Source organism: Equus asinus, chromosome 12, assembly GCF_041296235.1.
Source record: "Equus asinus isolate D_3611 breed Donkey chromosome 12, EquAss-T2T_v2, whole genome shotgun sequence".
NCBI lineage: Eukaryota > Metazoa > Chordata > Mammalia > Perissodactyla > Equidae > Equus > Equus asinus.
Window position 1 is genome coordinate 56306152 of NC_091801.1, and position 25642 is coordinate 56331793.

At 37.4% G+C, this 25642-nt stretch overlaps 1 protein-coding gene across 4 annotated transcripts in view; it reads left to right on the plus strand.

The window, feature by feature from the left end:
* Window positions 1-25642, plus strand: part of PKHD1L1 (PKHD1 like 1) — a 150870-nt gene that overhangs the window by 81851 nt on the left and 43377 nt on the right. For all 4 annotated transcript variants that reach the window (XM_070481489.1, XM_070481487.1, XM_070481486.1 and 1 more), the window contains exons 47-57: window positions 2708-2949; window positions 4638-4774; window positions 6846-7875; window positions 9829-10020; window positions 16181-16332; window positions 17519-17678; window positions 18234-18405; window positions 21411-21499; window positions 21834-21982; window positions 23507-23636; window positions 25054-25172. In XM_070481489.1, the coding sequence (XP_070337590.1) occupies window positions 2708-2949; window positions 4638-4774; window positions 6846-7875; window positions 9829-10020; window positions 16181-16332; window positions 17519-17678; window positions 18234-18405; window positions 21411-21499; window positions 21834-21982; window positions 23507-23636; window positions 25054-25172 (2572 nt within the window). The remainder of the gene's footprint in view (window positions 1-2707; window positions 2950-4637; window positions 4775-6845; window positions 7876-9828; window positions 10021-16180; window positions 16333-17518; window positions 17679-18233; window positions 18406-21410; window positions 21500-21833; window positions 21983-23506; window positions 23637-25053; window positions 25173-25642) is intronic.

The following is a 25642-nucleotide window of genomic DNA, read 5'->3' on the forward strand; positions in this document are numbered from 1 at the left end:
TTGTGTATGAAATAAAAGAGTAGGTTTAGAATTTAGCTTAGGGATATTTAGTTTTAAGAAACAAGAATTAAGGAGTTCCCTGGGCCTGCCCTGGTGGCCTAGTGGTTAAGTTTGGCACACTCTTCTTCAACTGCCCAGGTTCAGTTCCTGGGCACAGACCTACACCAATTGTCTGTCAGTGGCCATGCTGTGGTGGCAGCTCACATAGAAAGAAAAAGAGGAAGATTGGCAGCGGATTTTAGCTCAGGGTGAATCTTCCTCTGAAAAAAAAAAGAATTAAGGAGTTCCCCACCAAACCTAACTCATTGTTCACTATTTCATTTGTAAATCCTATTTGAGAGTTTGTAAAGCAAGTGGTCAAGAATATTACTTCAAAAGTCATTCAGTCTGGGTCCAACTCCCAGCAATGCCACCTTCTAGGCCTGTGGCCATATTGTTTCACCTCTCTGTGCTTCAGTAAAATTGGATGCTGTTATTATCTATCTCAGAATTACTGCAAGAATTGAATGAGTTAATGTGTATAAAACACAGCTAAACTTGGCTCAAAGTAAGTGCTATATAAGCGTTAGATATATTACAAAGGGAATAAAATACATTTAGGTGTGCCTAACATATAAAACTACTTTTTAGAACCTTCTTTTCTAAAGAAATCTCTGTATCGTCTGAATCCAAGAGAATTCAGGAGAAACCAGCCTAACCCTTTTCCGTACCACTTATAGGATCTTGTACTGTTGACGCACGCTTATCTTGAGCATCCTTAATCTCCCCTTCCTCTCCCCCCTCCCCCCACAATTCCTTCCCTGGGTCTTTTGGAATTATGCGTTTCTTCATCCACCCACCATCTTGAAAAACAACTTTGGTCTCCTATCTTTTCTAGCTGCTTTCTTTTTATCTCCTTTTTTAAAGAGAAAATTATTAAACTGCTTAAACGTTATGCCCATTTCTTCCATCTCATCCTTACTATCCATTTTTTTTCCTTAAACCCTTACAGTCTACTTTTGATAGTCACAAAAACTTCCCCAGTGACCTTCTGGCTATCAGCATCCTTCACTTCCTGCACATCACCAAGTTCTTTGGGTTCTGCCCTTGGAATGCCTCTTCCATCAGCTTTCCCTGCTCTCAGTTTAATTTAGACCCTCAGTCCCTCAAACCTGGCGTATTACATCATCTTCCTATTTGGGCTTCATTTCCCTACTTTCCTCCCCTCAAGAATTCATTCTGCATTAATTTGTTTAATCAATCAAAAACTGTTATTGAGTAGTGACAGGAACTGTACTAGGTGCTCCACATACAAAATGACTCAACGGGTGCCTTACCTGGAGGAGCAGACAGGTAGGGGAAAGGACAGAGAAGTAGAGAGGATAGTAGGAGTAGATGTGATGGGCCCACAGTGTGGTGACTATGAGCACTAATGAAGGCATTAGGCAGAGTGTATTGGGAATCCAGAAGAAGGGTTGGGAAGGTTGAGAAAAGTGACTTTTTATCTATTTCACATGTGACATTGTCATTTGAACTGGTATTTAAGGAGGAAAAATATTTGCCAAGGGAGAGAAGAGTCAAAATGGAAATGTCAGGAAGACACAGAAGTGACTCCCCTAAGCTTGTCTCTGTTAACAGCACCAGTCACTCTTCAGTAGATAATACACAGTCAGGCATTCTCACACAGCTCCTTAAAGTCAGGGGTACTTTCTACTTGGTATCCTCAGTGCTTAGTTCTGTGCCTAGAAAATAGGCTAGACACTCAATGATTGTTTGTTGAGTGACTCAATACATGAATGTGTATATTATAGAATTGACAAGTCCTCTTGCTGTAGCAGGAATTTGGAGTGTACTGAAGGACTGGTAGAAATGAGACCTCCTAAACGTCACCTCAATCATTTCTTTTCCCTCCTCAGGGACCTCCAACACCTTCCCTTTGTGAAAGTTTCTCAATGTCAGTGCTATTGACATTTTGGACCTGAAAATTCTTTGTTGTGTGGGGCCAGCCTGTGTATTATAGGATGTCTAGAAACATCCTTGGCCACATCCCACTAGATGCCAGTAGCACACCCCTCCCCCAAGTTGTGACAACCAAAAATGTGTCCAGGCGTTGCCAAATGTCCCCTAGGGGGATAAAATCATCCTCAGTTGAGAACTACTGAGTGTGATCCTCCAAGTTATAAACAAATAGTTCGTTTGAATACTTTATAGAAATTAGTACAGGACTGTGAACAAGTGTAGAACTTGGAAAATATTTATTTGATTGACATGCCTTTGTAACATTTATTCAGTTACTCTAAGAGAGAGTAAAGCACCATCTTCAAATTCATATTCAAAATATTATATGATATTTAAAAATTTTCTAGGGCCAGCATGGTGGCATAGTGGTTAAGTTCTCATGTTTTGCTTCGGCAGCCCAGGGTTCGCAAGTTCAGATCCCGGGTGCAGACCTACACACTGCTTATCAAGCCATGCTGTGGTGGTGTCCCACATACAAAAAAATAGAGGAAGATTGCCATGGGTGTTAGCTCAGTGACAATCTTACTCGAGCAAAAAGAGAAAGATTGGCAACAGATGTTAGCTCAGGGATAATCTTCTTCACCAAAAAAAAAAAAAAAGATTTTCTGTATTACAGATGAAGTGTTCAAAATAGCATAAAACAAATGGACCAAAACAATATTCTGTCAATTTATATTAATGTTGAAAGTTTTTGTTAAAATTTTTACAGACACAGTCAACGAGAGAATGAAAAAAGGACCATTGCATCTGTATCTGCTGCTGGCATAAACATAACCCTAACTGAGCCGCTGAATTACACACACCTAGGAATCACTGTCACACTCCCTGATGGGACGCTGTTTGAAGCAAGGGCAGAAGTTGGAATTCTTACCAGAAATATTTTAATAAGAGGATCTGCTAATGTGGAGTGGAATGACAAAATTCCGGCCTGTCCTGATGGATTCGACACAGGTAATTTTAGCACCTATGGTCTGTCAACTTAAAATGTTTCCAGACATTGTGAAAATGTTCCCTGGGCGCAATTACCCCCAGTTGAGAACTGCTGGACTAGGTTTTGCTCCAGTAATAAATAAGCTCCAAATCACAGTGATTTAAAATTAGAAAGACTTATTTCTCATTCATGCTACATGTGTCCAATATAGGTCAACAGGAGGCCTCTGCTCATTGTAATTATTCCAGGATCTAGGCTGAGGAGGAACCATCTCAGTATGGGCCTCCACAATCTCTGAGACAGGAGATGAGATAGCTGGAGGGTCGAGCAACAGCCATTAATTACTTTGGTCCTGAAGTGACACGGGTCTCTTCTACTCAGATGTCATCAGTCAGAACTAATTCCATGGCTGTGTTTAACTTACCACAGTTCATATATATATATATATATAGTTAATATATCTATGTCTCTATCTTATGTATACAGTTAAGAAGCACAATGTATTTTATGACTCTCTTTTAAATATTTTTGTGTAATCACTCATACCATTACAATCCTATACATGGTTGAATACTAACAAATACAGCTTAGATCTAGCCTTTTCTTCAATGGGAAATATAAGACAAAGCTCATTGTACTCAATGTTAAATGACCTACGTTCTGATCCCAGTTCTTCTGCATCATCTCACAATGTCCGTGAAACCTAATTTCATCCTGTTTAAAATAAGAAGACTTTTTCTGCCCACTTACTATAGCTGTAAGAATTAAGTGACATAATGCATATTCTAGTGTTATACAAGTAGAAGATTTCATTACTTATGTTAATCCAAAATCTTGGGGTAAAGCTTCAGAGATAATAAGACAAAATACCTTTATCAGTATTTTAGGAGAGGAAGACAGTTCCTCTACCCTTTGGGTTCTTTTGGCTGGTCTAAGAATTAAATTGACATGAGAGAGAATAACAGGAGAGAATCAAACAAAGTTTAATAACATGTGTACATAGGAGAAACTCAGGAAAACTGAGTAACTCACCAGAATGGCTGAAGCCACCACCTTAAAACCCGTGTTGAGCTAAAGACAAAAGAAGATGTTGAGGGTAGTGGTTTGGGACTTCAAAGGGGAGGAAAACAATTTACAAGGAGATGGAAAAGCAAATGTTTGCTAAACAAGTATTTGCTGGGCCATCTATAGACAATGTGACCCACAAGACAGAACTTTGGTAAAAATGGACTTGCTGGTGCCTTTCTGACTATCCCCTCTATTTCAGATTATACTGTAGTTATCTTATGGTATTAGCTCCCTCCTGGGACAGGCCTTCTATCTTAAATTCTTTTAATTGTTAGGAGGAAGGTCAAAGTTTCTTTCAGAGTCTTTGTTTTTAAAAATAATCAAGGCAAAGAGACACATTTTAGGAAGGCCAATTCTGATCTCCCACAGTAGTCATTCAACCATTCAAACACTTATTTAGTATCTTTGAAAAATGCTATAGTAAGTACTATGGGGAATGTGAGGATGAACAAGAGAAGGTACTTACTTTTCTTACTATGTATAGGAGATGATGTGAAGGCAATGTTTTCAGTATGTTTCAGTATGAGATTAAAATTATATGTGAGTAAAAAATATAGTTAGGCATGGGGAAAAATCTTTATATAATTAGAGGATTTTGACATGATTTTTCTTTGTGATGTCTTAAAAAATATATTTAAAGGTGAATTTGCTGCACAGACATGTCTCCAAGGAAAGTTTGGAGAAGAAATAGGAAGTGACCAGTTTGGAGGCTGCATTATGTTTCATGCTCCTATACCTGGTGTTAACATGGTCACTGGCAGAATAGAATATGTGGAGGTAAGAGGCATTATTGTTAAATCACAGTGGTTTGCCGAAGGTTATTCATACAATGAACTAGCATTGGGCTCCTGCTGTTTGCCAGATGCTACTTATAATCTGGTAGAGAAGACAGATGAGTAAATAGACATAATATGTACATAAGACATAAATACACCCAATTATGCACCCATTTAATCATACCAAAATTTTGTTTCCCTTTTTTTCTCACACCCCACATCAAATCCTTCAGCAGGTTATATCCACTCTGCTCACAAAATGCTGTATTCTGAATCCACTCTCTTGGCACCTCCTCTACCCAACCTCTCACCAAGCCACCATCACCTGGACTCTATGAGTTTCTCCTAGCTGACCTCCTGCTTCTACCCTTTCTCCAATGGAATCTCCACAGCACAGCCAACGTAAAAAGTTTAAAGTGTAAATCAGATCTTATTGCACCTTGTTCAATGGCTTCATGTTATACCTAAAACAAAAAGTTCAAGTCCTTTGCACAAGACCCACACAATGTCCCCCGTCTGGCCCCTGACTTCATCTCCTATGGCTCTACCCCTGGCCCATGCTATGCTAGCCACATGGGCCTCTTTGGGTCCATTGACCATGTTGAGCACACTCCTGTCTCAGTTTCTTTGCACTGGCTCTTCATTCTCCTTGAAGTGAGTGCTTCTTCGCCAAATACTAGCAGGGTTCACGCTATCATTTCAGTCAAATCTCTTCTCAAATGTTCTCTCTTCAGAGAGGCCTTTTCTCACCATCTTTATTTGAAATTACTGCTCAAACCCATGTTTTCATTGATTTACTCATAACTCCTGAAATTGTACCTATTTTTAGTCTCTCCCTCTAGAACATAAACTCAGTTCAGAGATTTTGACTTTCTGGTTTTCTGCTGATTTCTCTGTGGCTGAAACAGTGCTTGGCATATAGCAGATTCTCAGTTGATTATTAATTGAACAAATATATACATAAATGAATGAATATGCAAAGTATCCCCAAGAGATTAGGAGCTTTTCTTTATCTTACTCATATTCAGGCTATATAATTAGAGTTTAGCATATTGTTTATCAAGTATTCAGTAAAAAAGATGAAGGAAGGAAAGAAGGGAGGGAGGCAGAGGGAGGGAAGGATAGTAAAATCCATAAATCCATTAAACTGGGAACGCTTAGACTGAAAACAAACCATTGAGGATGATAGAGTCACCACTTGTAGTTTGTGAAACTCCCTTGTTCCTAGGATATGTTACACATATGTGACATCTGAGATATGGACTGAGTGACGTTGCCAGGGTCATTCTGTATATTAAATATTAGTAGTGGTTTATTTTTTACTTTTAGATGAAGAATAAAAATAAATAGATGCCCTCACATTTTATTTCCCAACCTTATGGGATCATACACACACACACACACACACACACACACCCCTCTTGTGCATGCTGGCATCCTCTACATTAGATCATTAGATCATAAACCTACTGAAAGAACATACAGCAGAGTGGTTAATAAGAGCACCAACTCTAGAATCTGACCAGCTTGGGTTTGAATGGATCTCTGGGACCATGAACAAGATACTCAGCCTGTGTAAATTTTGATTTCTGCATCTTTAAAATGAAGTGAATGCTAAGTGGCTGCTTCATAGCATTGTGGTAAAGGCTGTGATCATGCATATAAGACACTTAGCACAATATCTGGCAAATGGTAAACATTTAAGAGGTGTTCCTTATGATTATATAAGAATCAAAGTGAAGGAGGAAAAGAAGTCTTTGAGAGGTTTATTTTGCTAAACACAAAAGGTTAGTAATAGACCAAAGCGAAAAGCAGAAGAGTCAAAGATGGCTTTGTTAATTAATTCATTCTTTTATGCACTAATTTATTTGGTAACAAGTGTGGGCTGTTATATATTGAATAAAACAAGATGGGTTGGGGTCAAATAACATTTTCAAATGATAAATATGAATAATATTGGAGATATAAGAGTTAATATAAAATTGGAGATATTGTGAAATAAGAAAATATGAGCCAGGCAAACTGTGAATCTATGTGTATCACTAAATAGCTGTGATTTCTGGGCTTGACAGATATTCCATGCTGGCCAGGCTTTCCGGTTGGGGCGATATCCAATACATTGGCATCTGCTCGGAGATTTACAGTTTAAATCTTATGTGAGAGGCTGTGCAATTCACCAGGCCTATAACAGAGCTGTTACTATCCATAACACACATCACCTTCTGGTTGAGAGGAATATTATATATGATATCAAGGGAGGAGCATTTTTTATAGAAGATGGTATTGAACATGGCAATATCCTGCAGTATAACTTGGCAGTATTTGTACAGCAAAGTACTAGTCTTCTGAATGATGATGTGACCCCAGCTGCCTTTTGGGTAACCAACCCAAACAACACCATACGACACAATGCAGCTGCTGGTGGCACTCACTTTGGCTTTTGGTATCGAATGAACAACCACCCTGATGGGCCATCCTATGACCGAAACATTTGCCAAAAAAGAGTTCCTCTTGGAGAATTCTTTAACAACACTGTGCATTCTCAAGGTTGGTTTGGAATGTGGATATTTGAAGAATATTTCCCCATGCAAACAGGATCTTGTACTTCTACAGTGCCAATACCTGCAAGATTTAATTCACTTACTACTTGGAACTGTCAAAAAGGCGCAGAATGGGTCAATGGAGGTGCCCTTCAGTTCCATAACTTTGTAATGGTAAATAATTATGAGGCTGGAATCGAGACCAAGAGGATCCTGGCTCCTTTTGTTGGAGGATGGGGTGAAACCAATGGAGCGGTTATTAAAAATGCTAAAATAGTTGGTCATCTTGATGAATTGGGGATGGGGTCTGCATTTTGCACAACAAAAGGCCTGGTTCTCCCATTTAGTGAAGGCTTGACTGTATCTTCCATACACTTTATGAACTTTGACCGTCCCAACTGTGTAGCTTTGGGAGTGACGTCCATCACTGGAGTTTGTAATGACAGATGTGGAGGTTGGAGTGCAAAATTTGTTGACATCCAGTATTTTCACACACCGAACAAGGCTGGCTTTCGATGGGAACATGAAGTGGTACTGATTGATGTTGATGGTTCACTTACAGGTAATGCTATGTCTTAATTTCTGAAAAATACATTGGAAATATGTTTGTGTTAACACAGAGATTGGAATTGTCTAAGCAGACTCACGTGAATCACAGGTCTTACCCAGTAGCAAATGTAACTAATGATTTAAAGATATAGGTCAACACTAGACACAGATGAGACATTCTTTTCTGGAAGAGCCCCAAACTGTCAGAAGCAGCCTGCAAATATGTCCTTTTTCTCCTGCATTTGCACTTTGATTTTGAATTAGCAGCAGATTTTGAGCAATATTTATTGGTCACAAAAGGCAGCTGTCTCAGTTTTAGAACTTCCCTATTTTATACTCAGTTAATTATACCGATAAGACACTGTTTATATTACTACCCAAATTCTCCAGCTAGTCATGCCCCATAAATGTATAAATTTCAGGTTTATTTGCATAAGCAATGTCGACAGACTGGATATAGCCTGCTAAAGTACTTTAAAGGGAAGTAATAAGTTATAGGCTTGCTGTTAACCTTTTTCTTTTCAAAATCACGCCATTTGCAATAATATGGATGGACCTAGAGAGTATTGAAATAAGTCAGACAAAGAAAAATACCTTTTGATTTCACTCATATATGGAAGATAAACATATAGATAAGGAGAACAGATTAGTGGTTACCAGAGGGGAAGAGGGTGGGGGAAGGGCGAAAGGGGTGAAGGGGCACAATGTATGGCAACAGATAAAAACTGGACTGTTGGTGGTGAACATGACACAGTCTATACAGAAACTGAAATATAATAATGTACACGTGAAATTTACACAATGTTATAAGCCAATGTGACCTCAATAAAATAATTTTAAAAAAAGGGTGCTGGCCCCATGGCTGAGTGGCTAAAGTTCCGTGTACTCCACTTTGGTGGCCCAGGTTCGCAGGTTAGGATCCCAGTTGCAGACCTACTCCACTCATCAGCCATGCTGTGGAGGCATCCCACATACAAAGTGGAAGAAGATTGACCTGGATGTTAGCTCAGGGCTAATCTTCCTCAAGCAAAAAAGAAAGAGGAGGATTGGCAACAGATGTTAGCTGAGGGTGAATCTTCCTCTCTCACACACACACACACAAATAATAATAAAAGAAAAAATAAACTTTAAGATTGGAATTAGTTCAAAGAATATATTAACTCTATCATAAAACTTAACCTACTTTGTAAGTTAAATTTTTTTTACCATTTCAAATTCAGAGTATGTCACGTTTTCTGTAAATATTCATAGTTTCTAGAATTTAATGGCTTTACAAATTTTTAATGATAAAGACTTGTCTAAATAAGATAGCAAGGGTGTATGTATGTGTGAGAGAGAGATTCTGCATAATGCTCTATAAGAGGGAGACAATTTACAATTGAACTTACAGATATTAACAGTTTACTTTTGAAAGTTCTTGAAAGATGGAAAAACCAATATTCCATCTTGAAAGATGGAATCTCAATATTTAAACAGAGTTCTCAACCATAGTTGTTGACGTCTGTCTCCTGTTCTAATTGTGGCTCTAAAAGGGAAACATTTGGATGGTTCTAATATGCAAAGCTGTGTGTAACCTTTATTAGTTTACTGAATTTAGCTTAGATTTTTAATGTGAGCTGGCAGTCCATCAATTGTGAGTATAGGCTCCATGGTCGGACTGCCTAGATTTGAATCCTTCCGTGTCTCCTTGACCACATTACTTGTTCCACTTCCCATCCTCTACTTTGGCTCTCATAGGGGCTTCAGATCCCGTGTTTCAGCTACATTCACAATAAGCTCCGTGATGGGAGAGTCCACTGCAAAGCCTCTGTGTGAGGTCCTCTTGCCCCATGCCAAAAATAAATTACCCAGACTTTTAGATTTTATTGGTGGTGCTATGGGTCACAGTACCTATAGCTTGTAGACAGTTTGGTTTTTTAGTTTTCTAACATGAAATAGGAAACATGCTGTTGTGTTCATGTCCTAGGTCACAAGGGACACACGGTCATTCCACACAGCCTGCTGCTGGACCCTTCTCACTGCAATCAAGAAGCTGAGTGGAGTGTTGGGTTCCCCGGGGTCGTCTGTGACGCCTCAGTCAGCTTCCACCGTTTAGCATTCAACAAGCCTTCCCCAGTGTCTCTGCTCGAAAAGGATGTGGTTCTCTCAGACTCTTTTGGTAAGTGAAATATAATAGTTTGTGCCACTAATTTAAATATGTTTTCCTCAGTTTTCATCATCATCTTCTTGAGTTGTCTCTCACTGTTTACAACATTGGAAAAAGCATGATATTTATATCAGTCAGAAGATAGGCAGGAAACAAATAACACACCCAAAGTGGGCATGTGAGGAGTATTGAATAAATGCATGGACCAGCATGATATTCTGCTGATTAAGGAACCTCCAGCCAATGTTATGACAGAGAGCAGGAAGGTTGACATAGCCCTTGGAGCGAGACAGTAAAAATATACCACTGTTCCTGCCACTGAAGGCAAATGCTTTTGATTATCTTCGCTGATTGAAATGGGTTGGGGGGAGCGTTTGCTAGTCACTAGCTGCACACTAGGCGCCAGAGACTGTTGATGTACTGATTTGTTTCAGTAAAGACACTGTACCTGCAACACCAGATGTGCTTGACATCATTACCTGACTAGATTGCATTAATTTACTATCATTATTCATGATCCATCTGGCATTTGCACCAGCCAAACAAGCAAATTAAATGGGAATGTGGTAGGAATCCTGATCCTCGCATCCCTCAGATCTTTCATTGTAGCTCTAATATCTGTATTTTCTCCCTCCAGGGTTTGGAATTGCATTTAGTGTATTATCTTGTAAAGGAGCAGGGAGGCATGGTGCCCAGAGTGTTCGCTCAGTCCTTCCTACCAGATTTTCCCTCGCTTCATTTAGGGAACCAGTGTGGAATTCTTCCAGTTACTAAGTATATCTATTCCCATGATACCTGACGTAGTCTATTCTGACTGGCTCAGAGCTATTTATCTATCTCTTTATCATTACATCCATCCAGTCATCATCTGTCTAGGAGTTATTAGCTAAAATATTGACCTACAATTAATCTACTCTCACATGCACTGTTCTGATGGACTGCAGATTTTGGAAAATAGAAAAACATTGATGAATCAAAGATTTGCTACACAGGTTATTATCAAATATAGTTTTCTACATTTTCTGCATAATTCTAAACAATGTAGCTTCTTGATGACACTATGTAAAACTGTCATCACTAAAGTCTAATCTAAACCTATAATAAGGAACCATGAGTATAGAAATAGACTTTATCAACAGAATCCAAGTGCACTTATTTCTCCTGGTATAGTATCAACATTAAGCATTTTCTCCAGTATATTGCAAATACTTTCATAACGTTACTTGAAAACGCTATCAGCATTTCCAAATTCACATTTAATGATATTGACAAGGTAGAAATTTGCAATTCAAAACTAAAATCATGTATCTTAATATAAGCCAAATGAATTTTGAAAATCCGTAGCATGATTATACCGGTCACACTGTAGCTGCTAAAATTACCTGTGTCAAATCCATCAGGACGTGCTGGAATTTTGTTATTCCACTCCATGTTATCAGATCCTCTAATTAAAATATTTATCGTAAGAATTTCAACTTCTGTTCTTCAAACAGAGTTCTATATCTGTTCCTGCTACACATTCTGGAACTGGAGAAAGAACCATAGGATGTGCCATGGGCCCCAGTGGCCTATCTGTGAGGCTGAGCAAAGACCTGATCTACCACCTGCCCTTCGTTAGCTCCCACTCTGGCTGGTAGACCATGTTAGCATGGTGGCATTTAGGGTGTTTGAAGACTAGTATCAGTTCAGAGCCAGGATCTAAGAACTCTTGGAAGGTCTGGATAGTTTCCCCTCCCTAGTATGCGGTAGCCTGATAAATGGCCACAGATTCCTCCCACTCGGTGGAGGGGTTCCCAGCCTGCAAATTGGCTTCGATCCAGGAAATAAGTAAGAAGCAGTGAATTTCCGCCTGGGTAACTTGAGTTCAATTTCTGTCCTCCAAGACATATATAATTTTTCTTCCTATGTGTGCCAAACATGACCTTCGTATGCTACCTACCGGTTTTATTTTTAGGAACCCTGAGATTAACTAGCTATCACCAGAGATTCCTACAGATTAGAATGCTTTATTCCTCTGGCCAATAGTTATTGTGTTAATTAAACCTACCCTTATATCTGATGGTTAAGTACCATTTCCTACCTCTTTTGGATCCCATTATTCCTCCTGAGATCAGGGAACTCAATTGCATTGCAGCATCCTCCACCAGCTTCTCTGGCATCCAGAAAACAGCCACCATTGAGCTCTTTAAAGGGCTGGTAGGAGAAATGTGTTGTTACCATCACGAGGCCTGAAGAGGTGAAGGGAAGGAACAGTTATGTGAACTCAGAGACAGAGAGAGCTGTGTGAAGCAGGTTGCTGACAGAAGGTGGACCCTTTGGTTGAGAGATCCCGGAGCCCACTGAGAACCCCATACCTCCCCACAGGGAGTCAGGGAAGTAAGGACCTCTCCTTCACCTTCTTCCTTCCCTCTCTTCTCCTTCCTGTACTTCCCACTGTCCAAACCTAAGGAGAATGGTGAACAGTGGATCTGCAGGGCAAACAATAAGTACATAGCACCACTTCTGTCATTTATTATGATGATATAAGTTACTAGATTTAAAACATTCTTACTAAGGTTTTATCCTCCTACGAATTGAAAGGGTCATATACCTACGATATGAGTAATAGTTATACCTCTGTCTCAGTAACTTAGTGACATGAACCCAGAAGCCATTCCTTTTTTTCCAGTAATTAGATGTCCACAATGGAGCAACATCACTTAAACTTTTAGAGACTAGAGTACAATAAGCAATATTTTAGGCAGAGTATCCGTGAATGTTTTCTTCCAGTTAAAAACTGTCAGGCTAAGGGGCTGGCCTGGTGGCACAGTGGTTAAGTTTGCACGCTGCACTTTCATGGTGCCACATTTGCAGGTTCAGATCTGGGGCACAGACCTCCACACTGCTTGTCAAGCCATGCTGTGGTGGTGTCCCACATACAAAATAGAGGAAGATTTGCACAGATGTTAGCTCAGGGTTGATCTTCCTCGCCAAAAGAAAATAAAGAAAGAAAAACAACCAAAAAACTGACAGGCTAAAATGAAAGGAACCAAACATCAAAAGCAGAGGAAATTTCAGTCATGTATCACTTAACGATGGGGATATGTTCTTAGAAATGCGTCATTGGGTGATTTTGTCATTGTGCAAAGATCAGAGCATACTTACACAAACCAAGATGGCATACAAACCTAGATGGTGTATATAGCCTATACACCTAGGCTATATAGTACTAATCTCATGAGATCACTGTCATATATGCGGTCTGTCACTGACAGAAATGTCATTATGCATCGCAGGACTGTATTTTATTTGGTGAGATAATATTTTAGTGTATTCATTAATGTGTCGTAAAATAGATACTTACGATAAAATTTTTAATCATTTCACCAAATACTTTATAGCACAGCTATGAGTAGACTGAACATAAATATTTTATAAAGCATGGTTTAAGATAGTTTTACAGAGAACTCAGAGATGTGTAGCCTTCCTAAGTAAATTATTTTAAACATACAACTTGACAAAGTATATCTACCTTTAGTTACTAATCTTGAAGCAGTAATATTTGAACATTTCAAGTCTCTAGATTGGTTTTTTGGTGTTGGTGGTGGTGCTGATTTTAGGGAGGAGTTTTGTTTGTGTGTTTGCTTTTTGATTCAAGAAGTTTAATATTTCTGAATTTATGAGATTGTAGCTTTCTTGGGAAGTCTCTGTGCCCTTTGGCCTACTCCCTTCAAGAATTAAGATTTTTATTTAATTACTAAGCTGTGAACACCTTGAAGGCAAGATCTATAAACTTATCTTTGTGTCACCCACAAAACTCAACACAGGATGTTGCAAATAGCAGAAAGTCAGTGAGTATTGAATTACAGTGAAATTGGTTGCAGTACTAGGACCAAATTGGAGAATTGAGAAAACATCATGCCAGGCCCTTTCCTTTTTAATGTGACATAAAAAATAAATCAACTTTCTATAGGCAAATTTGGCTATTTTTATTCTCTCTCCATTGAAGTCAAATACAAGGATTTACTACTGAAAATTAAAATCAGAAAAAGAGGTCTTTTGTTTTGATTTGTATGTGTGCTAAATGAATCACAAGTTCAACAAGTATACTAGATCAGTGGGAAATAAGACTTGGTATAACTTTATATATATCTTTTAGATTTTTTTTTCCTTTTTTTTTTCTCCCCAATGCCCCCCTGTACATAGTTGTGTATTTTTAGTTGTGGGTCCCTCTAGTTGTGGCATATGGGACACCACCTCAGCATGGCTTGATGAGCAGTGCCATGTCCGCGCCCAGGATCCGAACCAGCAAAACCCTGGGCCCCTGAAGGGGAGCGCTTGGCCACGGGGCTGGCCCCTACATATATCTTTATATATCTTTATCAAAGCATCTCACACATGACAGTGAATCTTTACATAAATATATGTATAAAGTTAGACCAGATGGCAAATTAATTTGAGCTACTTACTCTTAATGATACTATTTTTTAAAATACCAACTTCAAAGAGTCTACACTTCAGTCTAAGATGCTTAAAATCAATATGCTAAAAATAATTGCAGCCAAAAAAAATATTCAGAAAAACACAGGTAACTATGAAAATGAAAGTTAGTTTTACTTATGAAACTGAATTATCAAGAAATGTCAGATTGAAGTATAATTCCACGCATTAGCAAACTTCAGTGGGGTTTGATTCTGGCAAACATAAGAGGAAGTTCCAGAGGTTTGGGGTGATTTAATTAGCTTTTATATAAGTCAGCTATTGCTTCACCACAGACTATCCCCAACTCAATAGCTTAAACCTACAATCCTTGTTTTCACTCATGTGTCTGAGGGCTGGGTTGGTTGGTAGCTGGGCTGAGCTTGGCTCAGCCCCCATTGCTTCAAGGAGAGGATCCAGTGGGCTTTCTTCTTCCCCAAGGGTTGAATTCAGGTTGCTCCACGCATGCTCATCGCGGGGCTCAGGCTGCAGGGAGAGCAGCTGCCTGGGAAGCCTCTTCTCATTGCTGTGGCAGAGGCTCAAGACAGCAAGCCTCACCCAGCGAGTACTTTTCAAGCCTTTGTGAGTGTCAGTTCTGCTAGTATCCCACAGGCCAAGGAGGTCACCCAATGTCAACAGGGCGGGGAAGTCTACTCTCCCTTCAAGGAGGAGAGAGGAGTGGATATTTGCTGAATAATCCAAATTATCAGAGTTCTTCTCATACATTGCAGGTCTTTTGGAACAATAAAGTTTTATTGCCTCTTCTCATGGCCCTTTCAAAACTAATACTAATTCATAAGCCTATTAATTAATGAATTTGTTCTCCCTTGATATTGGAATTTATTTTTTTTCCTTATCTCCCAAAGAAAAAGGATGACAGTTAATTTTATAATCTTGCTTCTAGCTACTTCCTCCTAAATTTTTAAGGAAAGAGTTGTAAATTTAATATAAACTTCAATCAGAGATGAAAAGAGAGAGGTAAGGGAGAGAAAAAACCAGAATATGGGCAAAAATCACAGATCTTTTCTTTATATTGTAAGAGATCTTTTCAAATCTTCTACTGAAGTTGTCAGGCACTGTCTTATGACCAGAGCTTTACTAGATAATATAGTTTTTCCCACAACAGGTAGTTCAAGTTCCAAGTTTGTCACTCACAAAATTTAGGGTATCAGGGCCAGTGTTAGTGGTAGGACTAGTTGTAAACTAGTTTCTTCGGGGCTCTGAATCAAAACTTTCCATTAGCACTTGCTATGCAGATTATAACTCAACAAATATAGGAGAATTTAATAAAGAATCAGAACATATGTTGGCATACATTGCAAATCAAGGATTCTGAAGAATTAAGTTCTTAAAAGAACAGAAATGGAATTATATTTCAGATCAATGATATTTAAAGCATTGTATTAACATATTTAAGCACTTTTGTTGTAGTAGTCGTAATAGTCATCGTTTCAATTTTATCTTTCCCTAAGGAATAAAGGCTCCATCTCAATTCAAGACCCCAAGGGAGAAAGCATTTTAAGTTTCATTTAAGTGTAATATTAAACAGTGGGACCTTCAGTTCAACGAAGACAGAGCATAAGTAGTGAAATGCTGTACTGACCTCTTTAGAGACCTGTAGACTAGACTAATGTTTTACATTTGCACTTGTTCATAAAAGGAGAAATCTTCTAGAGATAGAGATTACAATTATTTGTTTTATGTTCTCCTACAGGCACAAGCGTTGTTCCCTTTCAGAAGAAGCGACTGACTCATATGTCTGGATGGATGGCTCTGATTCCAAATGCAAAGCACATTAACTGGTACTTTAAAGGTGTAGATCAAATAACCAACATATCATATACATCAACATTCTATGGATTTAAGGTAAACAAAGAGCTATAAAAATCCATCTTCTAATAATTATGATTGCATATCACTCAAACGCAGCCTGCACTCTCATCCTTACACCAGTTGTTAGGCCCAGGATGCCCTTGCCTCACATATTGACCTGTTCCAGCCCGACACACCCTTCACGACCCACCCCTAAATCTAAAAAGCCAACTAAAAAAAGAAAGCTTGTTTAAGAGTCAAAGTAAGCAATCTTTCTGCCATAATCCTGTAGTACTAAGCTTGTGCCCTGTTATTATTACCGTGATGATAACTGACATTCATTGTGTGCTTATGATGTTTCAGGTACCAGTTAAGGGCTTTATTATATGTATTATGAAATATGTCAAACAAAGAAAGTAACAGTCCAAGTCCTGTATGTCCACCACCTCACTTTCTCTGAATCTAGCATTCTATGAATATTTACCTTTGATTTTTTTGAAAGAAGTGAACATTTTAGTTGAAGTGGAAGACCCCTGTATAGCCGGCTCACCCTAATCTCATTCCCTCTTCTCCACCTCTAATGGTAACCAGTATCCTGAATTGGGCGTTTTCATCCCCTTTCATGTTCTTCCTCTTATGGTGTATATGAGCAGCCAAAAAACAATACCTAGCATTGTTTTAAATGTTTTCAAACACTAGAGAAATAAAATATTCTCTAAAAACATACATATATTTATGTATGTATATATATAGAGAGACAGAGAGACAGAGAGACAGAGAGAGAGTCTTTCATTACCTTGGTAGAGTTGGCATTATTTCCATAGACATGTGAAATGTCAAAAAACAAAATATAAATGCAAGATGAGAAACAAACTAAAACTTGTCTTAGGGGCCATCTCTGTGGCCGAGTGGTTAAGTTCGCGTGCTCCACTGCGGAGGCCCAGGGTTCGGATCCTGGGTGCGGACATGGCACTGCTCATCAGGCCACATTGAGGCGGCGTCCCACATCCCACAACTACAAGGACCTGCAGCTAAGATATACAACTGTGTACAGGGGGTGTTTGGGGAGATAAAGTAGAAAAAAAAAAAAGATTGGCAACAGTTCTTAGCCCAGGTGCCAATCTTAAGGAAAAGAAAAAAACTTGTCTTAATATATGGATTATATGTCATCAAAATTAATGTGTATTATACAGGGTATTAACATATAAAACAAGTTACATATTTTTGCAAACTTTTTTAGGAAGAAGACTATGTAATCATATCTCATAACTTCACTCAAAATCCTGATATGTTTAATATTATTGATATGAGGAATGGCTCCTCCAATCCACTGGATTGGAATACTAGCAAGAATGGAGACTGGCACCTGGAAGCAAACACTAGTACTCTGTATTACTTAGGTATGTATTCATTAGGCAGAAGTGATTATGTTATCTATGCTTTGTCTAAAAGAGGAGAAAAAAATACTTAATGGGCAAATTTGTTATACAGTACCCCATATATAGCAGGATTCAAGAAATGTTTGTTGAATGAAAGGACTGGAGACTAACTTTATGCTGGAAAAGGTCTTGAGCTGAATTAAGAATTTACATTTTACCTTTGGAGATAATACCAACACTCTTACACGTGACCCCAACATTTTACAAAATTAGGGGAAATGAGTACAATGGAAGCTGTCATGTATTTTGTTTCCATTTTTATTATTTATTTTTTTAAACAAAAATATTTAAGAATAAATTTTAATTGAGTTCTAAAGTATTCATTTTTGCCAAGATATTTTGACTATGTGCTTCTCAATAAGATGTGCATTTTGTCAGGATTTCTCCATATTTATTCCATACATTTGAATTATAGCAAGTTACTCTCTAAAGATATTTTCAAATTGCTGTGATTTTGTTTATATTCAAATACTTTGACCATCATGTTAATTTAAGCTGCTTTTAATTCATTTTCAGTGTCAGGAAGAAATGACTTTCATCAGAGCCAGCCCATTTCTGGGACTCTGGATCCTGATGTGAAAGATGTTATTATTAATTTCCAAGCTTACTGCTGCGTGCTCCAGGATTGCTTTCCTGTACATCCCTCATCAAGAAAACCAATTCCCAGGAAGCGACCAGCCACATATAAGTATATAAGGCCTTTTGTTTGTTAATACTCTTCAATAGCTCTTGAAATAATTCTTTTCATATGTCACTCCTGGATGAGGAAATGATGCACAGTGCCCTCCTCCTGCACAGGGCCTTGTAGGTTACAAAGCACTTCCACACTCACTGTTTCACCTGAACCTTACAACCACCCTGTTGAGAAAATGGAAAAAGCTCACGAAAATTGCATCTGAAAGTTACTGGTTAATCTCAGCCTTGCAGAATGTTAGATCTGGATTAGATCAACTCCTTAATTATACAGTTAAGAAAGCTGAAGCCCAGTGACGTTAAGTGAATTACCTAATATCACAGAACTTTCCAATGACATCCAGAATAGCGCCAGAACCTAAGTGTCCTTGTTAATCCGATGCTTTCTTAGCAGGTTGTGTCTGTTTCTCTAGAATAACTATCTTGGTCAAACCTCAAAATATGACTTAATTTCATTTCAAATATTTGAGCTCTTAATATATGTTAATTCTTCCAGTTAAAAATAATTTTTCTATCTTTGAAACTTATATAGCCTTTTACCTTTTTTTCTTAAGTAAAATATCACTTTCTACCTTGAATTATAATAATTACCGTATACGAGGATACTAGTCTTTAAGACCCTTAAAGGCATTATCCTGATTTGATGTATATTTGTGTCCCTTATAGACAAATAATAATCATAAAAATAATAATGGTGGTGATAAAAGCTAACATTTAGTGGGCACTTAAGAGCCCACTACTCTACATCAAATACAAATCAATGTTATTTGTTAAGTGAATTACGTTTCAAAATATACATATACTGTAGTGGCTATTGTACATAATAATAATAATTTAATTTGTTTATATATTAATTCAACCATGACAGAATATTTACTGAGCACCTGCTATGTGCCAGGCACTGTGCTGAACACTGGGGAGTCGATCGTGGACAACATAGATGTGGTCCCTCAAAACACCCACATTCTATCCAAAGAGACAGACCCAACACAAGCAAACAAACAAATGAAAAAGTAAAGAGAAAATAATTGTGAGTTGTAATTACAGGTTTTAAAAAGGAATGGATATGGTATTGGGACAGAGAACAACGTGGCAGGGATCTCCTTTGGGAAAAGTGGTTAGGAACAGCCTCTCAAAGGAGGAGACATTACAGCTGAGACCCAAAGGACAAGGAAGAGCTGGCCGGGTGAAGGGTGAGAGAGGAGTGTTCAAGTCCAAGGGAGCAACCTGAGCAGAGGTGCTGATGTGGGAAGGAGTGTCACATATCTATGAACTGAGAGAAAATCAACATGGCTGAACCACAGTGTGCGTGGGAGAGTGCCCTGGAGATGTTGTTGGAAACAGGTGGACACCAGACCATTCAGGTCATGCAGGCAGTTAGTATTAAGGAATATGGGAAGCCTTTAAATGCTGTCCAGCTGAGAGGTGACATACCACAAATTACATTTTGAAAAGACCACTTTTGCTACTCTGTGAGTATTACAGGACAGTGGAGAAGCAGGGAAGCATAAAAAGACTCCGGAGAGCTTTATAAGAGATATGGACCATCAAGGTTATTGGCCAAAAAGCCCTTATAGAGGCTAAGGAAGATAAAATTATTAAGTAATTAATATTTATTAAGACTCATGTAATAGATTTAGATTGGTTTAGACTAAGATGTGATAGAAGTATACGCTGATATGCTACGTGTCTATGTCACAGTATAGGTTTTTTTGCCCCCACAGTTTGAGTTCTGCTTACTGGAATAGCTATCGTTGGTTTATTAATTCGTATTATGCAGATAGCTATCAGTGAAAACAAACAGAATCTTGATCCAGAACTGGTACCTCAGGGTTAGAATGTAAAGCTCTAGCTGCACAACACACAAATGCTCAGTTTAGGAGGGTTTGGGCTTTATTGATCATAACAACAGGCAACAAGAATGTATAACATATGCATAGTGATAGTGACAGTGCTGGTGGGTATAAAAATGAAAGGCTATTAATCTTGAGAAAAGCTAGATAAAAATCAATGATTGAATCTGTACGATGCTAGTCAGCTTATTTAGTTAGATAGATTCAACCCTAAAAAAATCTCCATTGAAATTACTTCATAAAAATAATGTATTACTATGAGTCTAAATAATCTAACTGCTATCCTCTCTTTTGAACCCATTAGACAAATTTTTTAGAACAGGATTTTTGATCAACAGATTTCTCAGTAATACACATGTGTAATAAAAATATACATTTTAATGAAACAAGCTGTACGTGGCCCTTTTATAGAATTCCAGAATTAGTATAATAGAATTTCTGAGTTTTTTAGGTCAGGAGAGCAACTTCTGTGAACATTTTCTAGTGGGAAAACACTGTTAACTTTATAATATTCTTTACAATAATTTGCATTAAAAGGTAGTTTCTAGAAGGTATAGTGATGAAAAGTAAAGACTGTCTTTCCTCCAGGGCACTTTCTGTATTTATTTCGATTTAACGTAACCTTCACTCTGGTTACAGACCTGCCATTCCTGCCCCCAGCACAGGGGCTTAACCTCATTGACTAATTCTTGCCAATTCAGAGAGCATTCTTCCATCCCTCCCTTCACAGACTTGAGCTGTGTCCTCCTGTCCCTTTCCCCATGAAACAGCACCATGTATGTAAGTGTATAAATGGACAAAGGATACTTTTCCCTTTTCTGCCATGGGAAATCCTATAAGGAAATTAAATAATTGACGTTTTAGACAAAATTAGAGTATCACATTGAGGATTTAGTGGGAGAAAAAGTGATTCAGATTGTGGATAGAAAGGAAGTTTTCTTCAATGGAGAATAAAACTACATATGTAGTTGTGTGTGTTGAGTATTTTATGAACTGAACACATTAGCTTGTCTACTTAGTGAAATTATAAACTATCTAATTTGCATTCTATCATCCCCCTAATATCTAGTATTGTGCTACGTCCTAAGGAGATAGTCATTAAATGTATAAAAAGAAAACAACGGAACTTTTTCTCTTCTCTTTTCAGCTTATGGTCAAATGATTCTTTTTGGCAATCATCTCGAGAAAATAATTATACCGTACCTCATCCAGGAGCAAATGTGGTTATTCCTGAAGGTAAATACATAAACATAAAGAAATAAAATGCTTGTGTTATGCAACATTAGGATAGATGCCCCAGTAGTTAGCATTCCACCTTTATCCAGCACGCCTTGGGGAAACAGCAATTGGAGAAGGATTCTATTATTGTGTGCCGGATACAAGACCCAGCCCTCTGAGTTTTATGTGGATTTAAACCTGTAGATCATCTGGACAAGATGAGAATCCATCATTGTGTGGAAAAATGGTTGCAAATTTCAAAACCAGGATTCACTGAGTTGCCAATGTTTTATGTATAGGCTAGTGTCTATGAATTATGTTATATTTCTTATATTAAAGTATTGTTTTATAGGGACATGGATTGTAGCAGACACAGATATTCCACCAATGGAAAGGCTCGTTATTTGGGGGGTTCTAGAACTGGAAGATAAGCTTAATGTGGAAGCTGCAGAGTCTTCTCACAGGAAAGTTGTTTTGAATGCTACCTACATATTCCTGCAGGTAGGAGTGAGGGTCTTTTCATTTATTCCCTTATTAACCAAATTCTAAATGTGGGAGATGTACTGAACAAATTATAAGAAAGCATATACCATTGAGGTGAATAAAAAATACAACTGACTCTAGCCCATGAAATGTGATCCTCATGTAAGTCCACTATACTTCTGCTTTCCTTCAGATTGTGGACTAAACATTCCTTAGGGAGAGTTAGCATGCTACTGTTGAGTGTGAGGTTTGCCCATTGTCAATCCTACGTAGAATATTTGTATTATTATTAAGTAAAGTTAAACTCAAAACTTCCTCCAACAGAGAATCCCCAAGAGTTCTAGAAAAAATTAAAAGAATTTAAGCTTTATTGTTTTTTTTAAGCAGTGTTTCTTAAAATGAAGGGACTTACATGGAATTATGAAAACAGGATCGAACTAATAAAAATATTTCAAGTGTTTGGAACAATCACCTCATTTTCTCATAAACCTTAGATGTTCTTGAATATGTAACAGTTTAATCAGTTTAATTGCTCTGTCAGTCTTCTATTATTGTTCATTAAAAAGAATGGCCTAACCAAAAAGTTATTAAGCACCATTAAAAAAATAAAAATGGGGGCCCGCCTGGTGGCGCAGTGGTTAAGTACACACATTCTGCTTCTCAGCGGCCCGGGGTTTGCCGGTTCAGATCCTGGGTGCAGACATGGCACCGCTTGGTAAAAGCCATGCTGTGGTGGGCGTCACACGTGTAAAGTAGAGGAAGATGGGCACAGATGTTAGCTCAGGGCCAGTCTTCCTCAGCAAAAAGAGGAGGATTGGCTAATCTTCCTCAAAAAAAAGTTAAAAAATAAAAATGTTTTGTAGCTTTTCTTCGATAAAACGGATCTTTTAATGCTTTAGAGATATGTGATACTTCGGTTAGATGCATGAGGTTTGAGTTAAATTAAAGCTACGATCTCATCTTTACCTCACTGTTTGTTAGTTGGGTAAGTTATTTGACCTCTTTTGGCATCAGTCTTCTTATAAAATGAGAATAATACTACTAATTTGTGGCTTTAGTATAAAAGTTAAAGATATAATATACATAAAGTTAAAGATATAATATACATAAAGCCTTACACATTATGCCTGACATAGAATCAGCAAGCATCTAGAAATAGCTATTATTATTAATAATAATGGTTCATAGTTGGCATTGCTGGGATGTAAGTGTGAAGAGTACCTGTTATCTATGTCATATTGTCCTAAAAAAGTGTGATCTGTCCAAATAGCAGTAGTTTAGGTCTAAGCAGGTCTCAGTTTTAGGTCCAGTTCTTGCAGTAACTAACAATGAGTTTGACCTGGGAAAAATCATATAAACTGCCTATCCCAAAGTGAGTGGGTTAAATTAAGGTCACATCCAGTTACAATACCATTCTTTGAATAACAAAATTCATTCATTTTTATTGGAGGAGGCTGCCAATATCTTCCTAATTCTTTTTTTATGGAGGAAATTTTTTTCTGCTCAGTTTTTAAGTGTTAACAATTTTCTCCTTCACTGCAGGGAGGTCGATTAATTGGTGGCTGGGAAGATAACCCTTTTAAAGGAGAATTACAGATTGTTCTTAGAGGAAATCATTCTACACCAGAGTGGGCTCTTCCAGAAGGACCAAATCAAGGATCAAAGGTCTTAGGTATGCGTTCCCAGATACCAAAAGTGTCATATCAGTTTTGAGAATCTATTTTAAAACATATAGCACTGAGGTCCTTGTTATCAGTTCCTGATGTTATGGTATAAGAAGTTTTTACAGACATTTATTTATAATAAAGGGTTATAAAAGTAGCAGAGATTTTTAAAATTAAATCATATCACATTAAAATAGATATAGATGTGTACATTTTAAATCAAAATATAATTCTTTGCAAAACTAACATTAACAGATCTCTCCATATGTATATTACTTCTCCAATCCGGTTTTCTTTATAATCTCTCCTTTATATAAACAATAATACTTTTCATATTTTAGTGCTTTTCTCCTAAAAGGTAACTTTTCTGCCCGTTATTCCATTTATAGGGTTAATAATCTGTGGATTAGTTGACTCTGCTGTCTGTTGTCCTATCGCAACGGTTGATAGGATAACACACAAACTTTAACCTCCCAGTTGCATTTGTATGGCTTGTGCATATTCCTATTTGAGCCCGGAAAGCAAAGGAAGTGAGCAGGTTTAATTTGGTCACAATTAATAACTGCGTTTATTAATACTACTGCATATTTACTAAAAAGACACATACTAGCGTGTGCTATAATTGCTACACTATACAATTTCTAAAACAGTGGCAGTCAGTAAATAAGGGGATAAAAAATGGCTTGAGATTGAATTAGTCAGCTCTCCACTGGTGAATGTCCAGGGGCAGACAAATTCAATTTTAAAAAGAAATTTTGCTTTTATTTGTTTATTTTTTTACTTCAAAGGTAACATTTCAAATACAGAGCAATATCAAGAAAAAATATGAAGAAAAATTAGACATCTTTTGGATTCTAACCACTCTTGTGGAAACTAGCATTAGTTAACAATTTTTGTGTGTCTTCCCATGTTTTTTATCTATGTCTATATTCCTATTACATATATTGATTTGTGGTGGTAATGTTGTGCCTTTTACAAAAACTTAGTCAAACTAAATATTTTATTATGCAATTTTCTTTTCTCAGTTAACATATTATAGATATCTTTCTAGATCAATATTTATAGATAACACTTCCTTGCTATAGCATATTGCTCTACTGTATTCGTGTGTTATAATTTATTCCATCATTCTCCTATTGATGTACATTTGGAATAATTCTAGTTTTCTAATATTTCCAAATGTTATTATAGTGAGCATCCTCATTCATGTTTCCTTGTGTACTGCCTTTAATTTCTATGGACACATTCCTAGAAGTGGGTCAAATGGTCAAAGCCTTCTTATATAGCCCTGAGCAGACACCCCACTTCATTCCATTCATTCTAAAATGTCCAATCGCTTATTAAAATATATCAGTGAACTGTTTTATACCAACACTTAACTCAGTACTGTGTGGTAAATAAATAGGGGTGTGTTTTCTCCTTCAGGGGTGTTTGGTGAGCTGGATCTCCATGGAATTCCACGGTCAATATATAAAACTAAGCTCTCAGAGACCGCACAGGCAGGTTCCAAAGTCCTGTCTCTGATGGATGCTGTGGATTGGCAGGTAGATGAAATAATGTGTGATGGAAAGTGAATACACACAGTGGGTCATTTGGAAACGGTTTCTTCTTTATTCTCCTGGGCATTTATTTTCTTATATGATTAACCAGATAAGAAGTGTATATTTTGCAATTAGCTTGCACTCAAAAAGCTGACCAGATAGCAGGCATTTAAAAATTGTGGTCTCAAAGGTCCTTCAGAATATATAAAGAACTTTATGAACATGTTAGTTATGAAAGGAAAATATAAAAGTTTTTGGGTAAAAAATAATTTTTATGTATGTCTTTCCCACTTTTCAGGAGTATCAAATGATAGTTAAATGTGTAAAAAAAATCTGGGGAAATTTTTAAAGTTTATTTAAGCATTTTTATTTATTTATTTCTTTAAGTATTATGTATTTAAGTATTTTTAAGAATATTATCCTGACCAGTTTTTAATAAACATATGAATATATTTGCTTTAGTCTATTTAATT